General features: G+C 48.5%; 1 protein-coding gene across 1 annotated transcript in view; it reads left to right on the top strand.

The window, feature by feature from the left end:
- MEGF11 (multiple EGF like domains 11) overlaps window positions 1-27,531 on the top strand; it is a 378,265-nt gene that overhangs the window by 173,272 nt on the left and 177,462 nt on the right. Inside the window, exon 5 of the mRNA XM_081513847.1 lies at window positions 7,265-7,357. Within this exon, the coding sequence (XP_081369973.1) occupies window positions 7,265-7,357 (93 nt within the window). The remainder of the gene's footprint in view (window positions 1-7,264; window positions 7,358-27,531) is intronic.

Genomic DNA, 27,531 nt, shown 5'->3' with positions numbered 1-27,531 from the left:
GGATTCTTCTCAAGCTTGGCTTGAATCAGTGAGCCAAAAATTCAAACCCTAGACTCCCAGAGCTGGAAGGAACATTTGAATCATGTCATTCAGCTCCTTCATTTCATAGATGAGAAACTGAGACCCAGAGGGAGGGAGGGGACTTGCTAAGTTGGTGACAGATTTGGCGCTGGTACTAACTTATCTCAGCCTGTGGTCCAGGTGGTGGTGGAGCATGAGGTTAAGGGCAGACCTTTTAGCATCACATGGATGTGAGTTTAAACCTTGTCTTGGCAACTGGATCAGCTAGCTCCTGGTGAGAAACAGATGGTATGTTAACTGAGGAGGGTTTAATAAAACTATTTATAAAGGCTTGAGAAGGGATAATGGAAACTGTTGGGTTGGCCAAAAAGTTCATTTGGGTCCCAAACAAACTTTTTGGCCGACCCAATACCTGCCTCAAGGATGAAGTGGAACAGTGGATAGTCAGTGTCCAGCAAAGAAGGAGGACTTATATTTGGCCTCTTTCACTTACCATAGCCTCTAGTATCCACCTAAGCAATTGCAGCATGAGTGGTTGTTATGTTGTCCGTATTCCTTGTCCCTCTGGAAGGAAAAGAGAGGACAGAAATAAAGGGTCAAGTGAACCTTTGTGGCTGCTGAAGGTTATGCTTCCCAGCCTCTTGCACCTTCAGGTGGACCCAGAGGACCACTTGAGAAAGGAGACTGGGCATTACTGGGTGTTTTCCTAAGCACATTTTGGGCTTTGTTTTACCATCTGGTCATACTAGGGAATGAGTGAATGATAGAAGTATAGAATGGGGAAAGGGACCTTAAAAGTCCCAACATCCAATTTCCTACCAACTTGGGAAATCTAGAGCAGGAGGGTTCCGTCCCCTGTTAAGGAATCAGATAGCAAATAGTTTAGGCTTTGCTCACCATCAGTCTCTGTGGCGAGGACTCAGCTCTGTCTCTGTAGTTCAAAAGCAGCCTTGGACAATGTGTCAATGAATGGGCCCAGCTGTGCACCAACAAAACATCACTTATAGAAATAGATGGCAGCAACATGTGGCTTGAGAATCCGACCCCTGCCTCCAGCTTCTGTAGGTCTTCTATACTCTACTGAAATGTTCCCAGGGATGGGTTGCTTCCTACCTGTAGAAAGAGGCCTCTGAATTGCTGAACCATCCAAGTAATAGAAAATCTTGCCTTGAGTTTGGTTGAAATCTGTCCCTTTGTCTTGTGTGCCCCTGAGTTCCTATTTTGTCTGGGACCGAGTGGCTCCCACTTCTCTTTGACAGCCTGTCAGCTGACTTCGACCTGCCTCCCACTCATTACTTGCTTCTCCAGGCTACACTTGCCCACCATCAACAAGTTCCAACCTTCACATGATCCTCACAGGTCACGGTTCCACACTCTCTGCATCCTGGTCCTTCTCCCCAGTCTTGTCAAGTTCCCTTGCAACGCACAGGGTCACCAACAGCCACTCATGGAGTAACTGTGAGGCATGGTAAGTTCCAGGGATGTTTATGACTTTGGATTTAACCTCAAGAAGCTCACACTCTATTGGCGAGACCAGATCAACCCAAACTAATTGAGGAAATGGCAGGGCCAGTCAGGAGGAATCTTGTGTGGGTAGGGAGGTTCTGGTGGGAAAACATTTCACCTTCCATAGCTATGCAGACTGGGCTGGCTGTAGCCCTCTGAGCTTCTTGGTGGAGTTGAGTGATGGAGGCTGTGCCTGGCCTTGCTGACCCAGGTGACTGGGGCTGGGGAGCCGAGGGGAAGCATTTCAAGTTTTCAGCTCCTGTGACATGGTGATGTCAGAGCATCAAGGGAGTATCAGCAGTAGAAGGAGCCTTCAAGGGTGATGTGCTTTAATGCTCTTAATTTATAGACGAGAGAAGGGGAAGCCACCTGCCCAGGCTGATGTGTCAGGTGGCTCAGAGCCTGAACTCACACTTGGTTCTCCTGGCTCTTCATCCAGTGCCTTTTTCAAAGGGAAGGAGGACAGATACCAGGGGTCCCTGTGAGATTGAAAGTAGAGGTTTATTAGACCATAGGAAGGGCTTCCCTGGTGGCTCAATGGTAAAGAACCTGCCTGCTGATGCAGGAGACTCGGGTTCGATCCCTGGGTCAGGAAGATCCTCTGGAGAAGGAAATGGCAACCCACTCCAGCATTCTTGCCTGGGAAATCCCATGGACAGAGGAACCTGCTGAGCTACAGTGCATGAGGTCACTAAAGAGTCAGACACAACTTAGTGACTAAAACAACAAGAGCATAGGAAGAGGATGGGGCTTGGGGATCAGGGAGCAGGACTAGAGCACGGGCAGTGGTCCAAGACTTTCCTGGAGGACGTGGGCAGAGGACAGCTTCTGGTGACTCTCGGCCGAATGGGACTTCAGACCTCCTCTGGTCTAATCTGAATTCCAGGGGAAGTTACAGGCCCAGAGAGGAAAGTGAGTTGCTTGATATCACTGAGATGAATGCTGGTAGACACAAACCCAGGTCCCCTCACATCTACAGCTGGGCGTGTTCTACAGCCCCCACCATCCCTCAAGACCACCCAGCACCCTGTTCCCACAGGTCCAGAAGTAGCCTAAGCCAAGAGGCAGGGTCTAGAGATGTGGCGACTTCCCTGTGACTGACCTCTGAAACCAAAGACAACCATGCCCCCTCCAAGCTTGCTTTGGTGCTCTCTCCTTGGGACCCACAAACATTGAGTACCACTTGTGTACCAGGCATCATGAGAGCTTTAAAGAGCCCAATTGAAAGCGGCCTCTGTCCCCCAGGGGCTGAAGATCTGCAAAGGAGAGGCAGGTACTGACAGAGGTAACTCTCTCAAGGTCTGTGTGGATGGCCTGTGACAGATGTTGAGGAAGCATGTGTGGAAGCCTGGCACATAGAGGGTGCTCAGAAACCGGTAGCACACAGGAATTGGCACTAAGTGGTTAGCGCCATCAGCTATCTTAGACATGGAATGCAGACCCCACAGTGTGTGTGTGAGAGACAGAGAGAGAATTAGTAATAGCAGGTCCTGTTTATTGGGTACTCGCTGGGGGCCAGGCACTGGTCTAAACACTCATTATGTATTACTGCATTAAATCTTTGCAGTAGCCCATGACGTAGATACTATTATTGTCTCCATTTTACAGATGAAGAAGCTGATGCACAGAAGGTTAAACTATTTGCTTATTGTCATGTAATTGTAACTGTAAATAGCAGATAGGGAGTTTAAATACGGGTCGTCATATTCTCTTCCATCCTGGCCTCTCCACAAGGGGGTGGGGATGGGGCTGCCCTCCAGTACTCTGCCCCCATGTCCCTTAGAGCTCACCCCCTGTGTTTATGACCTCAGTGAAAGGTGAGAACAAGAGAGACGGCCTGGGGGGTGGAGGATTAAAGAAGCTCAGGCAGGGCCAGGACCCTGCCTTGGGGCTGAGGACACCCTACAAATAACAATACAGGACTCACTCAGCACTGACTGGACCCCAGGGTCTGCTCTGGGTACTTTGTCAGCTCACTGAATCCTTGCACGCAGCCTGAGGCCCAGCCTGTCCCTCTCCCCCACTGAACAGATGGGGACCGACACAGAGGGGGGCGGTAACCCGCCTGAAGCCCAGAGCTGATGAGTGGCACGGCCGGGTCCAGCCCCGGCCCCCTGGGCGCCATCTGTGCTCTCAGCCGCTGTGCCGTGTGCTCCTCACTAAATGCACCTCTAACACCTAGGAGGTTAGAGGCGGGACTGAGGTGGGATGATGGGGTGGCGGTGAGGGTGGACGACACTGAGAGGGCAGAGGTTCAGATTTCCCCGTGGGGCCCTCGGCAGGGCCAGCCTCAGGTTGCCCATGACAGCACCCGGGTGTGCAGCAGAGAGAAGGAGAGTTTGACAGAATGCCCCCGTCTCAAGTTACAGGAGCCTGAGAAGGAGGAGGTGGGGATGAGGGAACCGAGACTCAGCCTCTCCTGGGGGGCCGGCTGGCATGAAGGATTCGGATCAGAGAGAACTCAGGGGACCTGTATACTCTTGGGGTGGCTGCTGTGTAAACCCCGGCCCTATGTGGAGGGACTGCCCACCTGGGGTTCCAGTAGAATCTGGGGTAGGAGCTGGCTGCCTCTGCCTCAGGTGGCGTCATGGGTCTTGCCTCTGTTCTCCCTCAGGAGACTCTCCTTGCGGCACCCCTGTCCTGTCCCCTCCCCACCAGATACACATATAGTGGCCCAGTTGCCATATATGGCTATCTGAACCTCAGAAATTTGCTATCAATATTTCATGCTTCAAACACTGTCTAAACAACTCCAATGAAATATGAATGAACTGAGGTTTTGACAAGCAGATAGCCAAGACAGAATACCAGGGTGATAAGGAGGAGAGGGGGACAATGAGGTCTGGATGGACTGTGGGGACAGCAACCGCATCCCTGGAATCAGGCCCAGGGACTCCGCTTGTAGAGTCCTGGGTGCTGGATCCGGGGCTGAGCTGGGGGAGGTGCTCAGCACACTGTCCTAGGGGTCCCTGGGAGAGGCCATGGGAAGAGAATGGGAAGAGCTTGCTCAGAGCCCCCGAAGGTGCCTCCCTTGCAGGTAGGAGAGGGTGTAGGACAAAGGCCAGGGCTTAGGTCTCTAGGGTCAGAGGACCAGAGAGGGTTGGCAGGGCACTGGCTAGTCTCTGTCCTTTCTCCCTTGAGCTGCTCCAAGCCCCTGATCAGCCCGCAGGGGACTTGGCATATTGACACAGCTTCTCTGGCTTGAACCTTCTGGGAGGGAGAGGACATCCAGCCTGGATGCAGCATGAAGGCCACATGATCGTGGTTGCCTCTCGGCTCCCTCAGCCTTCAGAGGCCTCTGTCTCTGGAAGCCTCCTCCTCCAGCTCCTTCCTCCCTGACCAGAGATCACACAGTTCATGGGATACCAGACACCCAGGCCTCAGTTCCTCCATGGATAAAATGAAGCAGTTGGATGGATTTTCTGTGAGGTGCCTTTCAGACCTAACTTGGGACAAGTTCCCCAGTCCACTGCCTGCCCTCACCATCCGCAGCAGAACCCCTGCGCAGGGATCAAGGCGCTGCTGTCTGCAGTCAGAAGGTGACTGGAGGTATCCGGGCTCACCTGACAAGCTGATGGGAGGAGGTGAGGGGTCCAGCAATGGAAAAAAGTGGGGCCTCAGCCTAAGGGGGTAGGATGGAGGGAAGAGGGAGCATCTGAGGACAGGGCTGGGATGGGGAACCAGGGGATGGATGCCTCGTGTCTGGTGTACGCTGGGGATATTGACCCATCTGAGCTTGTTTAGAAAGTGTGGTGGGAGCAGGGGAAGCCAGGCAGCAGGGATGACTGACTGGGGTCTTGTTAGCTACTGAGTGAGCAGCTCACTGTGGCTCTAAGTGGAACTGGTCACTGGGGTCAGGGTTCAGCCTGGTTCCCCAGTAAGAAGTGGGTTAGCTAGCAGGCCCCAGCCACTGCCCAGGATCTGTGAAGTGAGGGGCCCTCGAAGTCTTGAGCACAACCAGAACTCTGCCTGAAAGCCATCTGTACCGATGAGAAGGACTCAAGGGCCAGGGCTCCCCCCAGACACACCACATCCCAGGCTGGCAAAGGGTGGGCTGTCAGCAAACTATGAAACAGTGGGGCATTTAAAATGGTTCTTTGGGGTCTGCCTTGCCAGGAGGCCTAGGTAAAGCTAAAGCAACATCTTCAGAGCCAAGGTTTGTATTTGGGAGGGGCCAGAGGACCCCACAGGCTTCCCCGGTGGCCCAGTAGGTAAAGAATCTGCTGTCAATGCATCAGGCGCAGGAGAGGTGGGTTTGATCCCCGGGTTAGAAAGATCCCCTGGAGGAGGGCATGGCAACCCACTCCAGTATGCTTGCCTGGAGAATCCCCATGAACAGAAGAGCCTGGTGGGCTACAGTCCATGGGGTCAAGAGTTAGACATGACTGAGCATGCACACATGCCGAGGACCCCACCCCCACCATAAAATGAACTTTGTTGTCTAACCTGACAGCACTTTCTCGCTGGGCATTCAGCCAAGCAGTGGACGTGGAAGCAGGGTGGGTGTTTGGAAGTCAGTGGCAGCTCCTCCGAACTCACCATTGGGGGCCACCTGCTTCCCCGGTCTAGGCCAGTTCCAAGCAGAGAGAAGGTGTCTAGTCGCTTGTCGGAAAAAAAGCTTCATCTAGATCCCTTCTGAAAAACTGATAGTGTTGATGGTAGCCGCTGATTTCCCAGGCTTACAAAATTGGGGGTTGGGGTGGCCAAGGAGGTTTCTGTAATCCCTCACTGATGGATTAGATGGTGGGGCAGATCTCTCAGGAGCAGTGGATGACCTTGAGAAAATGTAGATGTCAAAGGGAGAGACAAATACTCTGCCTTCCTCAAATTGCTGCCAATAAGCCTTCTCAGCACTGAGGTAGTTGATGGAAACTATGCTGCTATTGCCTCCCAACTCAGGAGGCTGTAGCATTTGACTGCGTGATAAGAAATTGCCAGGCACTTTCTAATTACAATTATCATCATCGTGGCTGTCTCTCTTAATTACTTTCTTATAATTAGCTGTTGCTTTTTCCTCAGCATTTGTGTACTTTGCAGATTTGCTGACATTTGAGCGCCCCAAAATAGGGCCATTTGGGGAGGAGGACAGAAAGGTGGGGAAAACGTGAGGGGAACAGATTCTTTTCAGGCAACCTGATAAATGTGGGGGCCTTTTCCTGAAAGAAATTGGGGAAACCAAAAGATGGGTCATTTTCTGAGCTAATGAGGAAAGAGAACAGGGGTGGGGATGTAGGGACTGGGCTTTGTGGAGGGTCTCCTAGTGTTAAACCTTGGAGGAAGTATTCGTTTTTAAAACTTGTTCTGTCTTCCTTTATTCAAATGTATATTCTATGAGATCAGAGCCCATGTGCACGAACTGTCCAGATTCCTGTACTCTTGCCATCCCTATCAGCTGTTTTTTTTTAAAAAAAGACATCATCTAGTATGATAGCCAAAAATGAGTGTTTCCTTTTTTTGGAGGAAATAACTCTTGAAAAGTCACCAAGGCTGCCATTTCTCAGGCTTGGGTTTCATTTTGGGAAACAAGGCTGAGATGAAGCACAGCCTGTTGAATCCTTTTCAGAGTTAATTAAATAACTTGGGTCAGGAATAGCTTGCTTTTCCCTGAAGCCAGTGATGCATTCTGAGCCTCCATGGGCCCCAGGGCATCTTTACAAAGTGGATGGTGCTCCTTGACCAGATGGTTGGTTTTCACACTCTGTTCCTGTCTTCCTCCCTCTCTTCTGACCTCCTACAGCCTTGTGTACAGAGGAGTGTGTGCACGGCCGCTGCGTTTCCCCGGACACCTGCCACTGTGAGCCCGGCTGGGGAGGGCCTGACTGCTCCAGCGGTGAGTCTGGGGTCTTTGGGGTTTGGGCGGAGCCACAACTCTGGCTGGGGAGGGGCTGTGCCATGGTTGGATGCTGAATTCTTTGTTCTGGGCTTGGCGTGCCTAGGCAAATGTGGACATCGGGGAGGAAGCATACCTACATGATGGTACTTGGGATGGAGGGCTCTAGGGGTATGGGGGTCATGGCTGGTGGAGGCCTGGAGGGGCATCGCATGTTGCATGTATGGGGAACTGTGCAGTCATCTATGGATCATCTTTGGCTGATCCAAAGGCTCAGTGGGTGCTCACAGCGACTCTGATTTTTGATGGATGAAACACCTCTGAGTAAGGTCTTTGAGGCTTAAAGTGAAGTTGAGATGCCACCCATGGGTGTCGACCCAGGAGGTCACAGTAGTCAAGGTTTGGTCTTCAACGTGGCTGATCCAAAGGCTCAGTGGGTGCTCACAGCAACTCCAGGGACTGATTTGTGAGACCGGTGGGCCCTGGGATGCCTGTGTGTCCCCAAAGGTAGAAGAATGGCATGCTTGTAGGGGGCGGTTACTGTGTTCTTACATCTCTCTGGGCAGACTGTTCACACTCCCTGGGGGAGGCTCTCTAGTGAGCACGAGTGAGACAGATGCTCTTGGATTGACCGAGTGACCCACAGCAGCACAGGCACATCTCTACTGTGGGACTGGTGGCTGAGTGTGCAGGGTACACTGGCAGCTGCTCAGGGAATTCTCTGCCAAGAGTCCAACTGAAGGCAAATGCTTCCCCTTTGGCTCATTTCCCCTACATACTCACAGATAGCCCTCTTTCCAGTGGCACTGTTTGGGATCAATGGTTGGCTAATGTCATGGTCTTACTTGATACCAAAGAGTCCTTGATTAGTATTGAAGCCCAGTTTCTTTCCTGCTTTGAGCTGGGATAGGGTGTCTTTCTCTGTGTGACTCGAGTAGGTAACATAGCCAAGCTGATCCAGGAGGGGTCTAACCCCTATCAGTGACCCGTCTTGGGGAGCCACCTCCCTGTTCTGCAATAGTCATGACAACTTGAAGAAGGAATGTTGGATCCACATGGGCCCGATACGGTGCCCCTGCTATTTTCCACTCTCTGCTGGAGTGACATCTTGTTATGGTCCTTTTTCCCAAAGGCCTTGACTGGAGTCTCCCTGTCCGTCCAGTCTATGGGAACTTACCAGGCAAAGCAAACTATTGGATGTGGTTTTGTTTGGGTGGGGTGGTTCTCTAGGTTTGGGGAGCCCAGGGTCAGTTTGGGGTGCTCCAGAGAGTCTCTCTAACATGTTGGGACCTCCATTGACTGAAGTATCTTCTTCCTTCCACCCATTTCCCTGCTTTGAGCTAAGTTGTGCTGAGAAACAGGACAGGGACTCCCCCAGGCGATGAAAAGTGCACCTGGGGGACACACAAGGTAAAGAAATGTGCTCAAGCAGTCTTTCTGTGGGCACCAGAAACATGCTGGCTGGAATGTTTGAGAGCTTTTTCCCCACTTATCTTTGATCCGTTTTGTGTAACTTTGCCTACAATGAATCTTTGATGAGGAACTATCTAACTCAGACTCGGTTAACCCTTCTGGGACAGGTTTGCTTGCTGTTGGCAAATTATAATGTCAAGGGCGGTCTGTTGGAGGTTGAAATACAGCATAAGTCTCCAGGGCCCTGCGTGCACACAAATCACCCTCCAGCACAAGTGTGTTCGACGCTCACTGTTTCTCGACTGTGGTGGCTGTGGGGCCTGGAGGGTTTTTTCAGACAGAGTCTGTCACTTAGGGTTTCCTTCCAGTCCAGTGAAAGAAATGGAAGGAGAGCTGCCTTTGATCAATGGGACTAGGCAGTTTAGAGTAAATCTTGTGCCTGGAGTGTGTTTACCATGCACGTAGCCCTGTTACTTTACAGTGTGAAACCAAGCTGCCCAACTGCCACTCCCAATTCAGTCATCAGACTTGGTGCTGACCAACTCACAACCTGTTTCCTCAGTAAATCCACCCTCATCGGTTCAAGAGCCACCATCGTTGCATCTACTCAAAGCATGTACTCCTAAACTCACAGAAAGTCTTAAAAGATGAATTCCAACCCTCTTTTGAGAGATGGGAGCATTGAATGAAGGGAATTCATAGATTCCCATTCTCAAAATCATTCAGGGCACTGACCATTTAGAGGCCCTGCCAAGAGATTTCCAACAACTGTTTGAATCCCTCTATTAACAAGGAGCTCACTGCTTCCTATAGAAGCACATTCTGACTACTGAGAAGTTTTCCCTCTATTAAGTTGAAATCTGTCTCTAGCTTCTACAAGTTGGTTCTCACCCATGATAAAGGCCAGGGCTGGGTGTTGGATCTCCATGACCATCCTTACCATATCTGTACTTTCTCCCAAGGAGCTCAGTGGACAGCAAACTGTGTGTGGGCAGATAGTCATCTTAGAGCAACTGATAGTAGTCATTGAAACTGCATGGATGATATCAGAGTCTCCTTCCACAGGTCAGGGCTTCAGGTATTAGAAGACAGCAATCACCTCCTTTCCCTCAGTTTTTATTTTGAAAGCTTCTTTGTTTCTTATATGACATTGTCTAAACTTCCTTCTCTATCTAGTTTTTCTCCATTGGCTGTGGCCTTTATTCATTGGCTATGACCTTTATTCTTCTTGACTGTTGTTCCTAGATCTGACCTCAGATGCAAGCTCATATGGAAAAATAATAATAGATATAGGTACTCTTTATTGAATTTTACTATGCACTAGGTACTTTATTCATCTTCTCATTTACTCTTTGCAACAACCCTATGATATGAAAATTATCATTAGCCCCATTTTACAGATGAGAAAGTTGGAACACAGAGGTTAAAGAACTTTCAAAGGACACACAACTAGTAAATGATGAAACTAGGACTGCTGATCAAGTAAAAACCTAAGCCTGGACGTGTAATTATTATGCTCTTCTTCCTTCCGGATGCTCAGCCTCTGTTAATGCAGCCTGAGGTTGAAATAGGTCCTTGATGAGAAAACCTAGTTGCTCACAGGGGAAGGAAGGATCTGCTTGAAAGATGTGGCCCTGAGATATTGTTGTGGAAGTAGATGAATCAGCCATGGGACACAAATTGTGAATTTGTTTACTCCAAGCAAGCTGACCCTCTTTGCTGTTGTGCCTTTGGACACCTGTCTGCCTGTGTGTCCTCTGTGGCGCCTTAGGGACTTCATGGGGCCCATGTCAATGGGGATGGGTGTCTCCGTCAGCGCAGCATGTATATCTGGAGATTTCTGAAAGGAGTCTCTCATTTGCATGTCTATACATGTGACATACTTGCAGGGAAGCTTGGATTTTTTATTTAGTCAAAGGCATTCTTGTTGGTGTCTTTTTCTGATTCTAAAAACATATCTGCATGCTGTGTGCTGAGTTCACTTCAGTTGTGTCCGGCTCTTTGCGACCCTATGGACTGTAGCCCAGTAGGCTCCTCTATCTATGGGATTCTCCAGGCAAGAATATTGGAATGGGTTGCCATACCCTCCTCCAGAGGATCTTCCCAACCTAGGGATCAAACCTACATCTCTTATGTCTTTGCATTGGCAGGTGGGTTCTTTACCACTAGTGCTACCTGGTACCTGTTCATGTTTAAAAGGAAATTCAAATGGCACTGAAAGTATAGACAAAAAGTTGAATCCATACACCCAGTGATAACCACTTCTGGCATTTGAGTGGTTGCCTTCCCTGTTCTTTGTCTGCATATTCGCTCTTAGAGCTAGATGAGGATACACTTTTATTAGATCAAATGTGCTATTCTGTTACTTGCCTTTTAAATTCAACTTATATACTCATTTCCTTATCAATAAACATGAATCTCCCTTAAAATTTTTTAATGGCCTTATGGAATTTCATTCTATGGATTACTAAAAGTAACCAGTCTCTTGGTGACGGACATTTAGGCTGTTCTGATTTTTCAGTATGTTAGACTCATTATCTTTTATCCAAGATCTTTGTTCCCTGTTGCTTTCAAAATTTAGATTTTTTCAGAGTTCAGGAAAGTTTATGGTGACCAGATCATATATGACATATGCCTCCAGTGGAGTTTGGGCAACACCTTGGAATGAAACATAGTAATATTTCTGAAGTGACATATGACCGATGACATCGAGGGACATATAGATGATGTATAACCAAAATGGCTTCCACAAAGATTTTGCCTCTAAATGAATTTTGGAAAATTAAAAAAAAAATTCCTTTGGATTCTTTAGAGGTTTGGGGGTTGTGGACTTATTGATAAGGGGCTGTGGTCCTGTGTAAAAATGCTGCAAGGATTCTTCCTGCACGTGTTATCTTTGCCCACGTGTTCCAATTTCTTTTTAGGATAAGTTCCTGGAAGTGGCAGGGAGGATTATAAAGATCCATCATCTGCCTGCCCCTGCCCTCTGTGGTTGCCAAGGGATTTATGACTTTGATAGACATGAAAGAGACGAATCCAGTAGTAGGATGGGGGAGGGGGGACTTTTCATCATTTTACAGACTTATAACTGCATAGCCTAATTTCTTGAAGGCCTGGATGAATTTCTTTCTGCTCCATAAAGGAAATAAGGTGATGCTGATTTTTCTGATAGTTAGACACGTCAGCCATCATGGATAATTCCAAGATGTTAGATGAACCAATATGGGCAAATGGAGTGGCTGTATGCTTGGTCATAAACTTCCATCCTATATAATAATGAAGAGTAAAAGGATGAAATGTCAGTTTACACTGAATAAAGACGACAGAGTAACTCTTATTAAATTGCACTAATCTCACAAGTGGAGATAAAAAGAAAAAAAGTTTTGCCATATTGAATATCTAGCTTTTTAAAGTAATTAGGAATATTAAAGCACTGACAATGATTGAGATAGAAACATTATTCATAACATTTATTTCCGCACTGGGCAATGGTCCAGTATATTTCATTTATGAGGTTTCAGCTGTAAGGAGAAGGACGTGAGCCAATTTCTAAATTAAATATGCCCTGTTAACTTTTATAAATGATACCCAAGAATCAACTTGGAAATTTCAGCCTTCATTGTATTATTTAATTATTGTATTTCTTGGGTCCTGCTTCTCTGCCTCCCTTCCCAAGGTGCTTTGCAGTTTGGATTCTGGGTTATAGAATGGCGTTTTGGTTTCGGGCCACCCCAGAAGGGAGGATGGCGGGGGTAGACATGGAGAGAAGTCCCACCCCCTCTGCTTTCTCCATAGTCTCCCACGTTTTTAGATTCTACTGAACTGGTTTTATCCATGTGCATAGAGTGCAGGAGAGTAAAAACTCATTGCACAGTCTCTCACTATTTGTGGAAACTGACTCCCCCCACCCTCCAGGCCTGATGCTCAGCATGAGACAGGACTGCAGAGCAGGCCTGAGGAATGAAGGCAGCAGGAACCAAGCTGGGCCCCTACCAAGGGCAGCTTCTGCCAAGTCAAATGTGTTCTTATCTTGAATGGTCTGGGAGACCTCTGGCTGACTTGGCTTTCAATTATCCTTGTGGATGAAAATATAACATTTACCAGCTCAGAAATACACTCATACTCCTCACCTAGCCAGGGACTCTCTAGGTCAGTCCTTTTCAAACCACAATATCTGTCTGCTAGGGACTTGTGTGTATGGTGTGTGTGTGAAAATATACATAACATAAAGTTTACCATTTTAACCATTTTAAAGCATGCAGTTCTATAGCATTAAGGACATTCATGTTACTGTGCGACCATTGTTATCATCCATCTCCAGTGCTTTTTCATCTTCCCCAACTGAAAATCTCTACCCATTAAACACTAACTTCCCATTCCCCACACCCCCCAGCTACAATCAACCACTATTCTATTTTCTCTCAAAATTTGATGACTCTAGGTACCACGTATAAGAAAGATTATACAACATCTGTCTTTTTGTGACTGGCTTATTTTACTTTGCCTGTCTAAAAGTTTCACCCCTATTGTGACATGCATTAGAACTTCCTTGCTTTTTAAGGCTGAATAATATTCCATTGTATGTATATACTATATTTTGTTTACCCCTTCACCCATCAGCAGACACTTGGGTTGTTGTGCCTTTTGACTATTGTGAACCATGCCGCTGCTGCTGCTAAGTTGCTTCAGTTGTGTCCGACTCTGTGTGACCCCATAGACGGAAGCCCACAGGCTCCCCTGTCCCAGGGATTCTCCAGGCAAGAACGCTGGAGTGGATTGCCATTTCCTTCTCCAATGCATGCAAGTGAAAAGTGAAAGTGAAGTCACTCAGTCGTGTCCGACTCTTAGCGACCCCATGGACTGCAGCCCCCAAGGCTCCTCTATCCATGGGATTTTCCAGGCAAGAGTACTGGAGTGGGATGCCATTGCCTTCTCCTACCATGCCGCTATGGATGTACAAATATCTCTTCACAGTCCTACTTTCATTTCTTTTGAATAGGTAGCCAGAAGTGGTTTGCTGGAGCATGTAGTAATTTTATGTTTAATTTTTTGAGGAATCACCGTACTGTTTTCCACAGGGTCTATACCATTTTACATTCCCATCAGCCAAATACAAGGTTCTAATTTCTATATATCCTTGTCAATATTTGTTAGTTTCTATTTTCATTTTTTATTGGTTTGGCCAGAAACTATATGTAGGTTTTTCTATAGCATCTTATGGAAAAACCCAAATGAACTTTTCAGCCAACCCAATTGTCATTCTGCTGCTGCTACTGCTGCTGCTAAGTCGCTTCAGTCGTGTCCGACTCTGTGCGACCCCATAGACAGCAGCCCACCAGGCTCCGCCATCCCTGGGATTCTCCAGGCAAGAATACTGGAGTGGGTTGCCATTTCCTTCTCCAGTGCATGAAAGGGAAAGTGAAAGTGAAGTCGCTCAGTCGTGTCCAACTCTTAGCGACCCCATGGACTGTAGTCTACCAGGCTCCTCCGTCCATGGCATTTTCCAGGCAAGAGTACTGGAGTGGGGTGCCATTACCTTCTCTGAATTGTCATTCTAATGGATGTAAAGTAGTATCTCATTGTGGTTTTGGTTTGCTTTTCCTTAATCATTAGTATTGTTGAGTCTCCTTTCATATACTTTAGTGCCCATTTGTGTATCTTCTTTGAAAAAAATGTTTATTTTTTTTCAACTGGGTTGTCTTGTTGGTACTAAATTGTAGGTGTTCTTTATATATCCTGAATGTTAATACACTATATGTAATTTTAAAATGTTTTCTCCCATACCACGGCTTGCCTTTTTACTCTCCTGCACCCTTTGATGCACAAAACTTTTAAATTTTGATGAAGTCCAATTTATCTTTTTTGTTGCCAGTACCTTTGATCTCATATCCAAGAAATTATTGCCAAATCCAGTGTCATGAAGCTTTCCTCCTATGTTTTTGTCTAAAAGTCTTATAATAGCTTTAGCTCATGCAAGTAGGTCTTTGATCCATTTTGAGTTAATTTTTGCTTATAGTATAAAGTAGTAGTCCAACTTCAGTTTTTCTGCATGTGGATATCAAGTTTTCCCAGCATCGTTTGTTGGAGTAACTTTGGTAGCGCTAGTGATAAAGAAGTTGCCTGGCAATGCAGGAGACATAAGAGACTCGGGTTTGATCCCTGGGTCGGGAAGATCCCCTAGAGAAGGGCATGGGAACCTACTCCAGTATCCTTGCCTAGAGAATCCTATGGACAGAGGAGCCTGGCGGGCTACAGTCCATAGGGTTGCAGAGTCGGACAGGACTGAAGCACCTTAGCATGCATGCTTGAAGCTACAGAGTTAAAATTTTCACCATGGAATGGCACATTAGTTACCTGAGCAGTGATTACTCTGAGCCTGTTTTCCCATCTACAAAATGGGAAGGTCAGCATGGATATTTCAGGTCTAAGTTCCCAGGATGCCATGTTTCTGAAAAGTGAAAATCCAGCATCATCTCGCCTAATCAAGGGCCTTCATGCCCTTCCAGCTGCTGACCTCTGGAAGTTGTCTGCTCTTCCCAACACCCCTCTCCTCCATGCATAGCCCTCCTGTGATTCCAGGACCTGGGAAGGACTGAGGGTGGGGGCGGTGGGCAGCCCTGAATGGGGACAGTGACTCATACCCTTGCTTCCCCCAGATAGGGGCACCTGGGGAGCCTTGGCTGCCTCATCTGGGAGGGGCGCAGAGGGGTGTCCTGCCAACCCGGAGGCTGCAGCTCACTCAGTGTTTTTCTCCCTACACGAAGCCGGCTGTCAAGGTTAAAGCAACTTCAGATGAATCACCAAAAAAACAATTACACTCACTGTTCCCGCTTGCTGCTCTGCCCAGCCCGCGGCCCCTGGCAGAACTGCCTGGGCCGCCTTCTGCCGGCATCTGGTGCGCCCGTGGGCCTCCCCGGGCCTGTGGGCTCCGTGTCAGTGCACACTGGGGCGCAGTCTCCGTGACGGGGACAGAAGGGAGCTGCAGACGTGGCAGCAAATGCTTTTTCAAGGTCTGTGCATAAGAGGGGCTGCTCTTCAGCACAGAATTCTAATTTTAAACAAGAAGGTACTCAGTAGCCAGGCTAGTGCTCCACTGGCCCTGTGTTCCCTGTCCCTTGAGTTCCATTTAATGTGCATTTACTGAGTACTTCTCAGAGGCCCACACTGCCTGGGTCTGGGGCTGGAGGCAGGTATTAGGAATGAGAAGGGCATCCTTCTCATCCTCGAGGAACTGTAAACAGAAGCCAGACCCACCGGTACAGAGAGGAGGGAGGAGGAAGAGTCGGGAGAGAGAAGATTCTGGCTTCGATGGGAGATGGGGGCACTGAATGGTTCAGGAAAGCCATATTGGGAGGAAGGAAGGAACCAGGTGTGTGCTATGACCCATTCTGAAGGGAGAAACTGAGGCACAGAGAGGTTAAATAATACCCCAAGGCCCCACAGCTGGTGAGCATTCAAGCTGGGTCTGTCAGACTTTCCCCAGGCCACTGGGGGTGGGCGTTGGGGGTGGGAAGGTGAGAAAAGTGAATGCCAACTCAATTGTGAGGAGTCTGTGATAGAGGCTGAAAAGAGACTTGAGCAGGGTTAAGAGGGACTTCCCTCAGTGGCTAAGACTCTGAGATCCCACTACAGGGGGCCTGGATTCAATCCCTGGTCAGGGAACTGGATCCCCCAAGGTGCAACAAAGAGTTCACATGGCTTAACTAAGGATCCTGTGTACCTCAGCTAAGACCCAGGGCAGATAGGTAAGTAAATAAATTTAAGAAAGATCAACCCAGCCCCATCCCGAGTCCTGGGGATGCTGTGGGCCGTAGGGGAACGGCAGCAGGAAGATAGATCTGCTGGCCTCTCGATCTCTCTGTCCTCAAATGTCACCTCCCCCTCCCCCTGCCTCCCTCTTTTTGAGACACCCTGGCCATGGCTATGCTCTGGAAGCCGGTGAAGGGGATGGTTTCCTCCCCTCCAGAGCTCGTTTCTTCCAAAAGTGCCTGCCAGGAAGAATGGGAAATGATGGGGAACAGATGCTGGGGGTGCTCTGCTCTCACAGCGGTCCAGACAAGTGTGGGGGTGAGGATGAGGCTGGGCAGGGGACCGCCTGTGGAGGCCCTCGACCACAGGACTGAGGACAGCTGGCCCTCCCACCCTCCTTCCACCCTTGGACCAGGTTGTTCTCTTGTGACAATGCCCACAAGGAAAGGAGGAGGGGAGACCTGCTGAGAGAGCCCCCTTCCCGGGTCCAAGGGAGGCAAGTCATAGGGCAGAAGGGGGTATGGGACCACTGCTCCTCCTGCTTGTTGGGAGAAGGCGGCATCTCAGGGCTTCAGCCCTTCTCTCTCTGACTCTCAGACCAGGAGACATGACAGGACCAGTCAGTGCCCTCTGAGCAGGGTCAGGGGTCAGCATAGCCTCGGCACATGTGGCCTATACGGAATATCAGGTTTTGTACCTGAAGAAGCTGGAAACCGAGTGGCCTAGGGTCTGTGTGTGAGCTGCCTGTTCAAGGGGCTGTCGCAGCAAGGGGGAGGGAGGTACATTCTGCCCACCCCTGCTCTGGCCATCTGGCTCCCTGAGAACGAAATAAATAAATAAATGACATGCAGTGAGTCTCAAGGACTAGGAGAGGAAGGAGGGTGGGAAAACCCGTCTCGAATGTGGCAAAAGCAGAACAGAGGGACAACAGCCAAGCTGGCATCGTTGATTGGGACTGGCAGGCAGTGCTGCCGCCCCTCCGGAACACCGCTCAGGCGTGGGAAGGACGCTGTGCACCCCCCTACATACATGCACACACACACACGCACATGGTCTGTACTTCCAGGGTGGGTGCGGGGGCTGGGTCTCCACAGGAAACACGGTTCCTGGGGGAAGGGAATCACGAACTGCTCCCACTCACGCCCACCAGCCCAGAGGACTGGCCTGGAACCCTGACAGGGAAGAGAGGAGTGCATTCCCTCTGGAGTCAGGGGCTGGATGATGCAGCTCCCACTCTGAGACCTGCCGCAACCCCCCAGGACTTTGAGTTCAGGCCCAGTCAGCCCAGACCTGCTGTGCACTGGGCTCCACGCCGGACACGGACGTGATGATGTCATTTCATCCTCCCCCTGCCCCGTGAGCTGGGAATTATGATTCCTGGTTTGCAATGGAGGAAGCAGAGGTCCACAGAGGTTTAGCCATGCTCTAAGGTCACTCAGGACTTCCCAGGGAAAGAATCCACCTGCCAATGCAGAAGACTGGGGTTCGATCCCTGGGTCAGGAAGATCCCCTGGAGAAGGAAATGGCAACCCATTCTAGTATTCTTGCCTGGGAAATCCCATGGACAGAGGAGCCTGGCGAGCTGTACAGTCCATGGGGTCACAAAGAGCTGGACATGACTGAGCAACTGAGCAACAACAACAAGGTTACCCAGTGGCTCCTGAGTGTGTGCGGAAGTGTGGAGTAGGTGGCCTTTGAGACTGACTGGGAGAGAGGTCTGGGCTGGCCTCATACTTAGATTCTCGTCTAACTCCTATCCAGCGCTGACTAAACACACTGTCCTATTCATTATTATTTGTTATTACTATTTCTATCTTTCAGCTGAGGAAACTGAGGTTCGTAGAGGTTAAGTAGCTGGCCCCAGGGCACACAGCAAGTCAGTGGCAGAGCCAGGATTCGAACCCAGGCTGTCAGTCTCTGGCAACCACATTCGCAGCTCTGGTTAAACCTTCTTTCCAGGGTCCTCTGCCTTCCCTTTCCAACCCCTCCCACACTTAGGAGGTGGGGCGATAGCTCCAATGCAAACCCAGGTCCGGTCACTTCCCTGCTTCCTTCTGCCTTCCTGGAAGTGCCCAATTCCTTGCCCAGGCCTTCAAGGCCCCTCTGGGTCTGATGCCTGCCAGGCTTTCAGCCTTAATTCCTTCCCATGACCCCCCACCACCACCACCACTCCCCCCTCTCTTCTAGCTTCCCTTTATCCACTGACCCACTGGGCTTCTGCCTTCGAAGCCCAGTTCAAGCCCTGATCCCCATAGACCTTGACTGTATGTACCTAACCAGTGTGGTCCATGCCACCCCGGACACTTGTTTGATTGTGTGTTTGCTCTCCTTCCAGCCGCCAGGCCCGGAGACCTTTCCGTGGCAGGGCCCAGCTCTCCCTTGTCACTGTGACCCCAGGGCTTACATGCTGCAGGCACCATACACACTCAGCCCAGGGATGATTGGGATCTAGTGGATTTGCTCTCCCTTTTTATCATGTTTTCATTCTTCCAGATGATGCTCTAGTGGTGGTATTTGGACCAGGGAGGAACGTGGGGTTCTGGGATGGATGTTCGAGAGTATTCAGTTCCACATCCCTTGATCTTCCAAAGCTTCTCATGTATCTGCGTTGTCCAAGGATTGAGATGGGAGGCCAGGAGTCAGACTGGTCCATTAAAGGAAGAGAGGTCACAACCAGCTGAAAAGTGGGAAAGATGCCAAGAAGGCAGTGGAACCAGAGCTCAAAGAAGGATGAGATTTGAAGTTCCGATAGTCTGGTATGGAAAGAGAGGCCATTCCAGGCACAGACCCACAGAAGCAAGAGTACCAAATGACAAGCAGGTCCATGTGGCTAAAGCAGAGAGTGCCTGGTGTGGAGAGTGGGAGCACCCAGAGGCTGGGCCACGTGGTGTGGTGCTCTCATGCCAGCAGTCCAGGGAGCTTGGGCCTGAGTCCATGGAGCGTGGGCTCCTTGGCTCCGTTTGCATCAACTGAGTCTGCATTGTGGACTGGGAGCAACTTTTAAGCTCTTGCTTCTCCTAACTAACCTGGACTCGAGGTCTGGTAAGGGAACAGAGGGCATGTTGGGGGCTCTGACCTGCCCCTCCAGGCCTGGCTAGTCCCTCCAGGCCAGGGGGACCACACTCTCCTTCCCATGTCCCTGACTTCAGGCGACTGAAGCAAGCTAGCTAGGCATGGCATGGGAAGAAGATTGGATGGCTTGGAGGAGGGGAGACTGCTATGATTTAGAGTTAGTAGGATCTGGGCAGGGGCTGACCTACAGAGGCCAGGTTGGATGTATTGATACCCGTCTGCCTCCCTTGCCAGCGAAGGGGAGGCAAATGTGATGGCTAGTGGGATGGCCAGGGGAAGCATCTAAAACAGCCTAACTGGCTCCCAGGACCTCTGATTGCCAGCCGATCTCTCAGGGACAGCTTGCTCCCCCATCTCCAGGCCTCAGACACCAGTGGGGCCCCAAGGCAGGCAGCAGTCACCCAAAAGAGCTGCAGCAGCAAAGGCCGTGGCAGAGCTGAGGAATCTGTCACCATCTAATAAGGAAAGTCCGTTCTGGCAGCCTGGGTAATAGGCCTCAAATTGAATAATTAATAAAGTTATAAAAATATGTCTACTATATGGCCAGAATAATTCAGCCCAATTAGAAGCAATTATTTCTTGCAGTTAATGCCACCCGTTTTTCCTTGTGAACAGCTCTCTTAGCAACAGGATAGGATTCGTAGCTTTGGCTGCCTACTTGATGGCTTCTGTTGAGACCGAATCCTCCTCTTGGGCTTCTTTCAGATGAGAAGCCCAAGAATGTCCATCTTTCCATCCATCCATTTATGCATCTCTCTGTGAAAGTGTTAGTCATTCAGTCATGTCCGACTCTTTGTGACCCTATGAACTGTAGAGGCTCCCCTGCCCATGGAATTCTTTAGGCAAGAATACTGGAGTGGATTGCCATTTCCTTCTCCAGCGGATCTTCCCAACCCAGGGATTGAACCTTGGTCTCCTGCATTTCAGGTGGATTCTTTACTGTCTGAACCACCAGGTTCTTTACTGCCCAACCACCTCTGTGACTCTCTGAAGCCCAAGCATCTCTCTGACCATGTATCAGTTTGTCCATTTGTCTATCCATCATTCCATCTGTCTATTCGTCTGTTCATCCCTTCACTCATTCCTCCATCCGTCTATCTACACATGCATCCATTTATTCATTCATCCATCTACCCATTCATTTAGCAGATACTTCTTGAGCCCCTTCCATGTGCTAGACACTGTTCTAGGCCCTGGGCATGTAGAGATGAGTAAGACCTCGCCAATGGCAACCCACTCCATTACTCTTGCCTGGAAAATCCCATGGATGGAGGAGCCTGGTAGGCTACAGTCCATGGGGTCGCAAAGAGTCAGACACGACTGAGCGACTTCACTTTCTTTTCTTTTTCTTTCTGCCCCAAGGAACTCCCAGCCCAGGCAGGTGAACCTTTGAATGATGCAAGTTGTCATTCCTGTTTCTCTTCAGAGGTGCAGCTGAATGATTTTTGTCCTTCATCTCTTCTTATGTATCTCAGGAATATATATATTCCTGAGATACACTCATTCTCTGAGATACATACATTCTCTCTCTTTATAAATATATAGAGAGAGATTTGGAGTTACAACTGGCTTGAGTTAGTTAATAGGTTCTTTCCCAAGATGGTTCAGCTTATTCCTCTATGTTTGAGAGTGCAAGGATTTTGTGGCTTCAAAATATTAATACCCATGCTCTGGGTCCCAACCTTTTATCAGGTGGAGGTCAGGGGGTATGGGCTCCAGCTCTGCCCCGGCCCCTGCCTTCAATGACCTGGATGTGACATTTACTTTTTATGAGTCCATCTGTAAAATATGAAGAATCACTGTGCTATTGTGAGCTCCCAGGGATGACAGGAGTCAAGATGCTTAGGGGCACCCATTGGAGACCCAAGTTTGCTTCCTGGAATGTTAGCCATAAGTTGAATTCTGAGATAAATCAACTCATACTTTATAGCCATCTTGCTGGAAATCCTTTCACAAAGCCAGTGCTCTTTTTGCAGTGAAGATGCCCTCTTCCTGATTCTCTGCTGGGACACTGAGAATTTTCTCTCTTTTTTTGGCTGCGCTGGATCTTTGTTGCAGTGTGCAGGTTCTCTGTTGTGGCACATGGTCTTCTCTTATTGTGGAGCATGGGTTCTAGAGTATGTGGGTCCAGTATGTGTGGCACACAGGCCTCTCCAGTTGCAGTGTACAGGCTTAGTTGCCCCATGCCTTGTGGGATCTTAGTTCCCCAACCAGGGATCAAACCCACATCCTCTGCACTGGAAGGCATATTCTCAACCATTGGAGACCACCAGGGAAGTCCCAAGAGACTTTTCTTATACTGCACCATGACTCAGTTAAGTCTCCATAGAGCCCTTGTTGTAAGTCCATCATTGTGCTAGACAAATCTGATAGAAGTATCTACTCAGTTATATGATAATCATCAACCATTTATTAGGGGCCTGCTTTATTCAGGGCTCTGGAGATGCAGAAAGGCCCAAGCTTCCACTCTGTCCTAGAGTTGGCCTCTCTGATATGGGTTCCCTTTTACCTTGTTGTGAATCAGGATATCAGAACTGACAAAACAAAGTGAAAAGGCAAGGTGTAGTCTGGGAGAAGGCATTCACAACATATGTAATCCACAAAGGATTAGTATCCAGAATATTTTTTGCATTCTACAAATCAGTCAGATCAACCATTCAAACACTGGCAAAGAAACATACACTTTGTAGGAAAAAGATATTTTGATGGGCAGTAAGCATATAAAAAGATGTTCACCTCACTGATAATCAAGGAAATACAAATTGAAACTAAGAGATGCCACCTTGTCACACCCAACTAATTGGGGAAAATCTATGTCTGATAATACCAAGTGTTAGTAAGGATACAGGCAAATATGGACACTTATATGCTGCTGGTGAGTGTGTGAACCGGCAATACCATTTCAGAGGGAAATTTGATAATTTTAAACAAAACTGAAGATTATACAGGGACTTCCCAGGTGGCTCGGTGGTGAAGAATATGCCTGCAATGCAGGAGATGCAGGTTCAATTCCTGGGTCAGGAAGATCCCCTGTAGAAGGAAATGGGAACCCACTCCTGTATTCTTGCTGGGAAATACTATGGACAGAGGAGACTGGTGGGCTATAGTCCCTGGGGTCACAAAGAGTCAGACACAACTTAGTGACTAAACAGTGACAATGAAAGTAATACTAAGCCCATCATAACATGTTTCTCAATATTTTTTCTATCACAACCTATATTAGGAAACAGATTTCATGTTGTGCCCTAGCACATAGATACCCACACACTGATATTTTAAAATCTCTTCTATTTAATTTATTTAAATGGTAGTCATAACCCTTTATATTGATTTCATGACTGTCTTCTGGGTTACTCCATGTAGTTTGAAAAACTGTGCTCCAGAGAACCTCTCCAACATGTGGATCCCCGCATCATTTTTTGTAAAGGTAAAAAGCCACAAATAACCTCCAGGTCCCTCAGGAAGGAAATGAATAAATTCTAATATATTCATACAATGGGATCTCCACAGCAGTTAAAAGGAATGAAATAGCCCTATACCTGTCTACTCAGATGAATCTCAAATATATAATATTGAGTGAGAAAGGCAAGTAGCAGAGGGCTACATGCATACCATATGATATCATTTATATAAAGTTTTAAAACATGCAAAATAATGAATATGTTATTTATGGGTACATTAAGATGTAGTAAAAGCATTAAAACAGACATGGTGATGATAAACACCGAAGTCAGACTATACTCAGGAAGGGAGGAGGAAGGGATTCGGGAGTGATACACGAGGCGTTTCAGCTGTGTAATGTTTTATTCTGAAATAAAAATATCTGTAGAAAAATAGGGGAAATTAAGATTTGTTTGATGAATACACTGGTTTAATTTTCTCTGCATTTTGAAATATTCCCCATGCAAAACAAAAGACTCCTCCACCTGTCCAGTACCCAAGCTCGTATGAAGAAAAAAATGTGTTTGTGTTAAACTTACTTGCTCATTTCTTTCAATTTGGCTTACCAGATGTTTATGGAACACCTATGGGTCTGACAAGGCCAGGTGTGAAGTGTGTGGGATAAGGGGAGGATATTACAAGCAACAGTTTGGAGCTCAGCAAGGGCACAGACTGCTGTCCCATTCTGGCCATAAGGAACAAATTAAGGGACTTCCCTAGTGGTCCAGTTGTTAAGACTACATGCTTCCACTGCAGAGAGCACAGGTTTGATCCCTGGTTGAGGAACTAAGATCACCATATGCTATTGGCCAGAAAAAAAGAAAGAAAATAAAATCATCTTTAGGGAAAAATAGAGCAAGTTAACACACATGTCACAAAATAGGGCCCAAAGATTATAGCCTGTGTCCTCCTGGGGAAATCATGGAGGTCTTCCTGGAGGAGATAAAGACTGAAATGGGCCTTGAAGGATAGAGAGGGATTGGCTGACAAGACACTCAGGAAGGGAACCTTGAGTTCCAGAAAGCTCTGGTTCTGTATGGGAAAGGACGGGTGACAGAGCAGCTCCGGCCTCTGCACTGGTGTGCTACAACTTGCACGGTGACAGGTACTCCTGACAGCAGGAAATAGACACATGGAATGGGGAGGTGAGTCTAATTTATCACAAATGCCGAGGAAGGCTAGAGTTCTGGAGGCTGCAGGAGATTGGAGACAGCTTGCCTGCTGCAGAAAGACACTGCCTCTCAGGGCCAGCCCACTGCATCACCCATCCTCCCATGAGGGCCTCTGCAGGGAAGAGGGGGGTTGAAACTCTGCTGAAATTCCAGACCTTTAAATTTATTTGACCAGCTCTCAATAAATTGCTCATGCCAGAGGCCTCACCATCCATCTCTGGGTGGACTACACAGGAAGTATCTGTCTTTGATGGCTTGGGGACATGTCCACATGTCTTGCCAGGAAGCAAGCCCCTAAATCCTCCTCTGACTTGCTCCCCTCCTCCGACCTTGAGGCTGGTGCCAACTTTGTGTCATCTATCAACCCTGGCTGGTTTCTTATTAAGGTTCTGCTGTTCCTTTGGAAAAGTCGCCACCTTAAATCAAAGAGTGCATAGGACAAGGGTGGGACAGGGGAGCTGGAGCCAGTGGGGCGAGGGCAGGTCAGGAAGATGAGGTCCTGGTCCTACTGCTGGGGCAAGTGGGAAACTTTTCCCGGGCCCTGGCTCTGCAGCATGTCTTGGACATGCTGTCTAAGGACAAGTTGTCTAAGCCCTGCGTGACTTGAAAAGACTGCCCCGGGAGGAGCTCAGAGGTGAAACACCTTCCTACAGTTCTCATGAGAGCCAGCAGGGAAACAGCTTGGGGAAAGCGGACCTACAGCATTGATTGCATTCACCCTTCATTCATTCACTCACTTAGTACATTTCACTGTCATGATACATTTGTATTGGATGCCTGATACTGTGTGCCTATTCTAGATGCTGGGGAGATGGCAGTAATCACAGAGCTGACTTTCTAGAGAGGGAGATAATGAATAAGCACAGCAATAAATATGGTAATTCCAGATGTTGGTATGAAGGAAATACAACAGAGCAATGAGTTAGAGTGGAGGGAGGCAGAGTGGTCAGGGAGGCCTCCCTGAGGAGGGGACCTCTGAGTCAAGTCCTAAACGATAAGAAAAAGCAAAGCCCAGAAAGTTTACGAGTGAGTAAGCCTTGACACATGGCCTCTTTCTGACTCAGAAGAGCAGAATTTGCTTTATGGGTGGAGAAAGAGTTAGTTGTGTCCGACTCTTTGTGACCCTGTGGACTGTAGCCTGCCTGGCTCCTTTGTTCATGGGATTTCCCAGGCAAGAATACTGGAGTGGGTTGCTATTTCTTTCTCCCAGGGATCTTCCCAAACCGGGAATTATACAGGGGGGTCTCCTGCATTGCAGGCAGATGCTTTACCATTTGAGCCACCAGGGAAACCCTTATGGGTAGAGGACAATTGCTAAGCCAGGCTCTGTTGATTTACAGATGGATAGCAAGTGCCTGCCCATACAGGTGCCTTCACCTGTATTCTAGTAGGTATGATGGCCCAAGCACCCAAGGAACTCCAGGGCAGGGTGCTTGGGACCACAGCACTGGGCTAAAATCCCAGAGAAGGTGCAGATGCCTTCCAGCTGGGAAGAGCAGGGAAGGGCTTCCAGAGGCCAGAGCTCATGCAAGGCATCATCTGGCAGGACTCAGGTGCGAGAATGGTGCTAGGCCTTGATTGTGTTCATTGATTCCCTTGGGTGCTGGTCCCTGGGTGGGTGGGTGTGTCCTACTAATTACCCAAGTAAAGCCGGTTGATTCTTGGGGTGTCAGGCATGCAGATGACATATATTACCTCATCAGCAAAAGAATTACGGGCAGGGAGGAATTTGGAGTTGGAACCAGCTTTCTTTGAATAATTGGCAGCAGGATGAACAGCGTGGATTGTTTTTTGCCTTGCTGTTGCTGCGCCAAAGGAAATCCCGAGGTTTCCCCTCGTTTCTGCCTTGCATGTCTCTCGGCTCCAGGTCACAGCCCTGACTAGGAAGCAGGAGCCCTGGATGGTCCAGATCTCAGGAGATGACAGGTCTCTGATGTAGCTTTGGGGCTTCTCTGGGGAGAGCATAACCCACCGAGGCCAGTCTGCTGTTGAAATGAGCAGCTCTCTTTTATGAGTCAATATCATTTGCTTAGCAAATAAAGATTAGCAGGACAGACTTCTCTGTTTTTGCTCTCAGCTCTAAATGTCTCCTAACGTCAGTCACAGTCAGAGGGTCAGGAGGACAACCAAGAAATGCAGTGACTTGCCATGCAGCTTGGAAGCTGATGGGGGCTGATGACTTCAAAGACCAGGGCTGTATCTTACTGTGGGAGCTCCTGGAGCGCAGACTCTAGGCTAGACCCTGGGGAGACCAGGTGGAAAGAGGTAGCCCTTGTCCTTAAGGAATATAGAGTCTAGGAGACAGGCAGATGAATCAGCGTGTGACAGTGTTATGGGTGCTTTCTTAAGCTGGTGTGCAGGACAGGGGGCGATAATGAGGGAGGGGGCAATTCCATAAGGTGGACCTTGGGTACAGTTCCCCCCAACCCCCCACTGCCAGGGTAAGTGTGGACAGCTGAGGTTTGCTCACAGGTGAGTTGCAATGTAGCAGGTAACATCTAGAGCGAATGTGCCTTGGAAGTTTTTGGACCCCGGCTCTCCGACTACTCACCACAAGCTCTGATTGAAGGGATAGCCAGGCCTGACAGAGTTCCTGCAGCTCCCACGCTTGTTTCTAAACCCAGAGTCTCTAAGTTCCTTAGCCAAAGCTGTGCTTCCCAGGCCCTGACCGTCTGTGGGGGTACACTTGGGGTTGACCCTCTGGTGTGCGGTCCACTGCCTCAGAGATCAGATGAATGACTTTTACCCCCGTCTTTCCCTGAATGTCGTCCCCAGATCACCAGGGTCATTTCCCCGGGGCTTGAGAAAAAAGAGGGGTCTAGTACTCTTCCTAACTAGGTGCATCACCCACAATGGAATAGCGATTAGGCTGACGACTGACTTCTCGACAGCAATGAGAGAAGCCAGAGGTAGTAGAATGTCTTCAACAGGCCAAGATAAAACAATTGACAATCTACTAGCTTTAAGAAAATAATTTTCAGACAAATAAAAACTGAGAGACTTTACCACCAAAGAGCTCACTAGAGGAATATTAAGGGAAAGATCCTCTTGAAAAAGAAACGGTGGACAAAGACATTGGTAATATGTGGGTAAAATAAAGCAACATTGACTGTTAAATTTTTTTTTTTCTCTTTAAATAGGAAGTTACAGGCCATGGGCCAAGTCTGTTCCATGGCCTGGGCCTGCTGTTATAAATAAATTTTGATTAGAACACAGCCACGCCCATCTGTTTCTGGGTATGTGTGACTGCTTTCTCATTATAATAGCAGAGTTGAGTAGCTGTAACAGGGATTGTCTTGCCCACAGGGCAAAAAGTATTTACAATCT

Source organism: Giraffa tippelskirchi, chromosome 7 (genome assembly GCF_054371585.1).
Source record: "Giraffa tippelskirchi isolate mGirTip1 chromosome 7, T2T-mGirTip1v1.2.pri, whole genome shotgun sequence".
Classification (NCBI taxonomy): Eukaryota; Metazoa; Chordata; class Mammalia; order Artiodactyla; family Giraffidae; genus Giraffa; species Giraffa tippelskirchi.
This window is presented reverse-complemented; position numbering and strand designations above follow the sequence as displayed.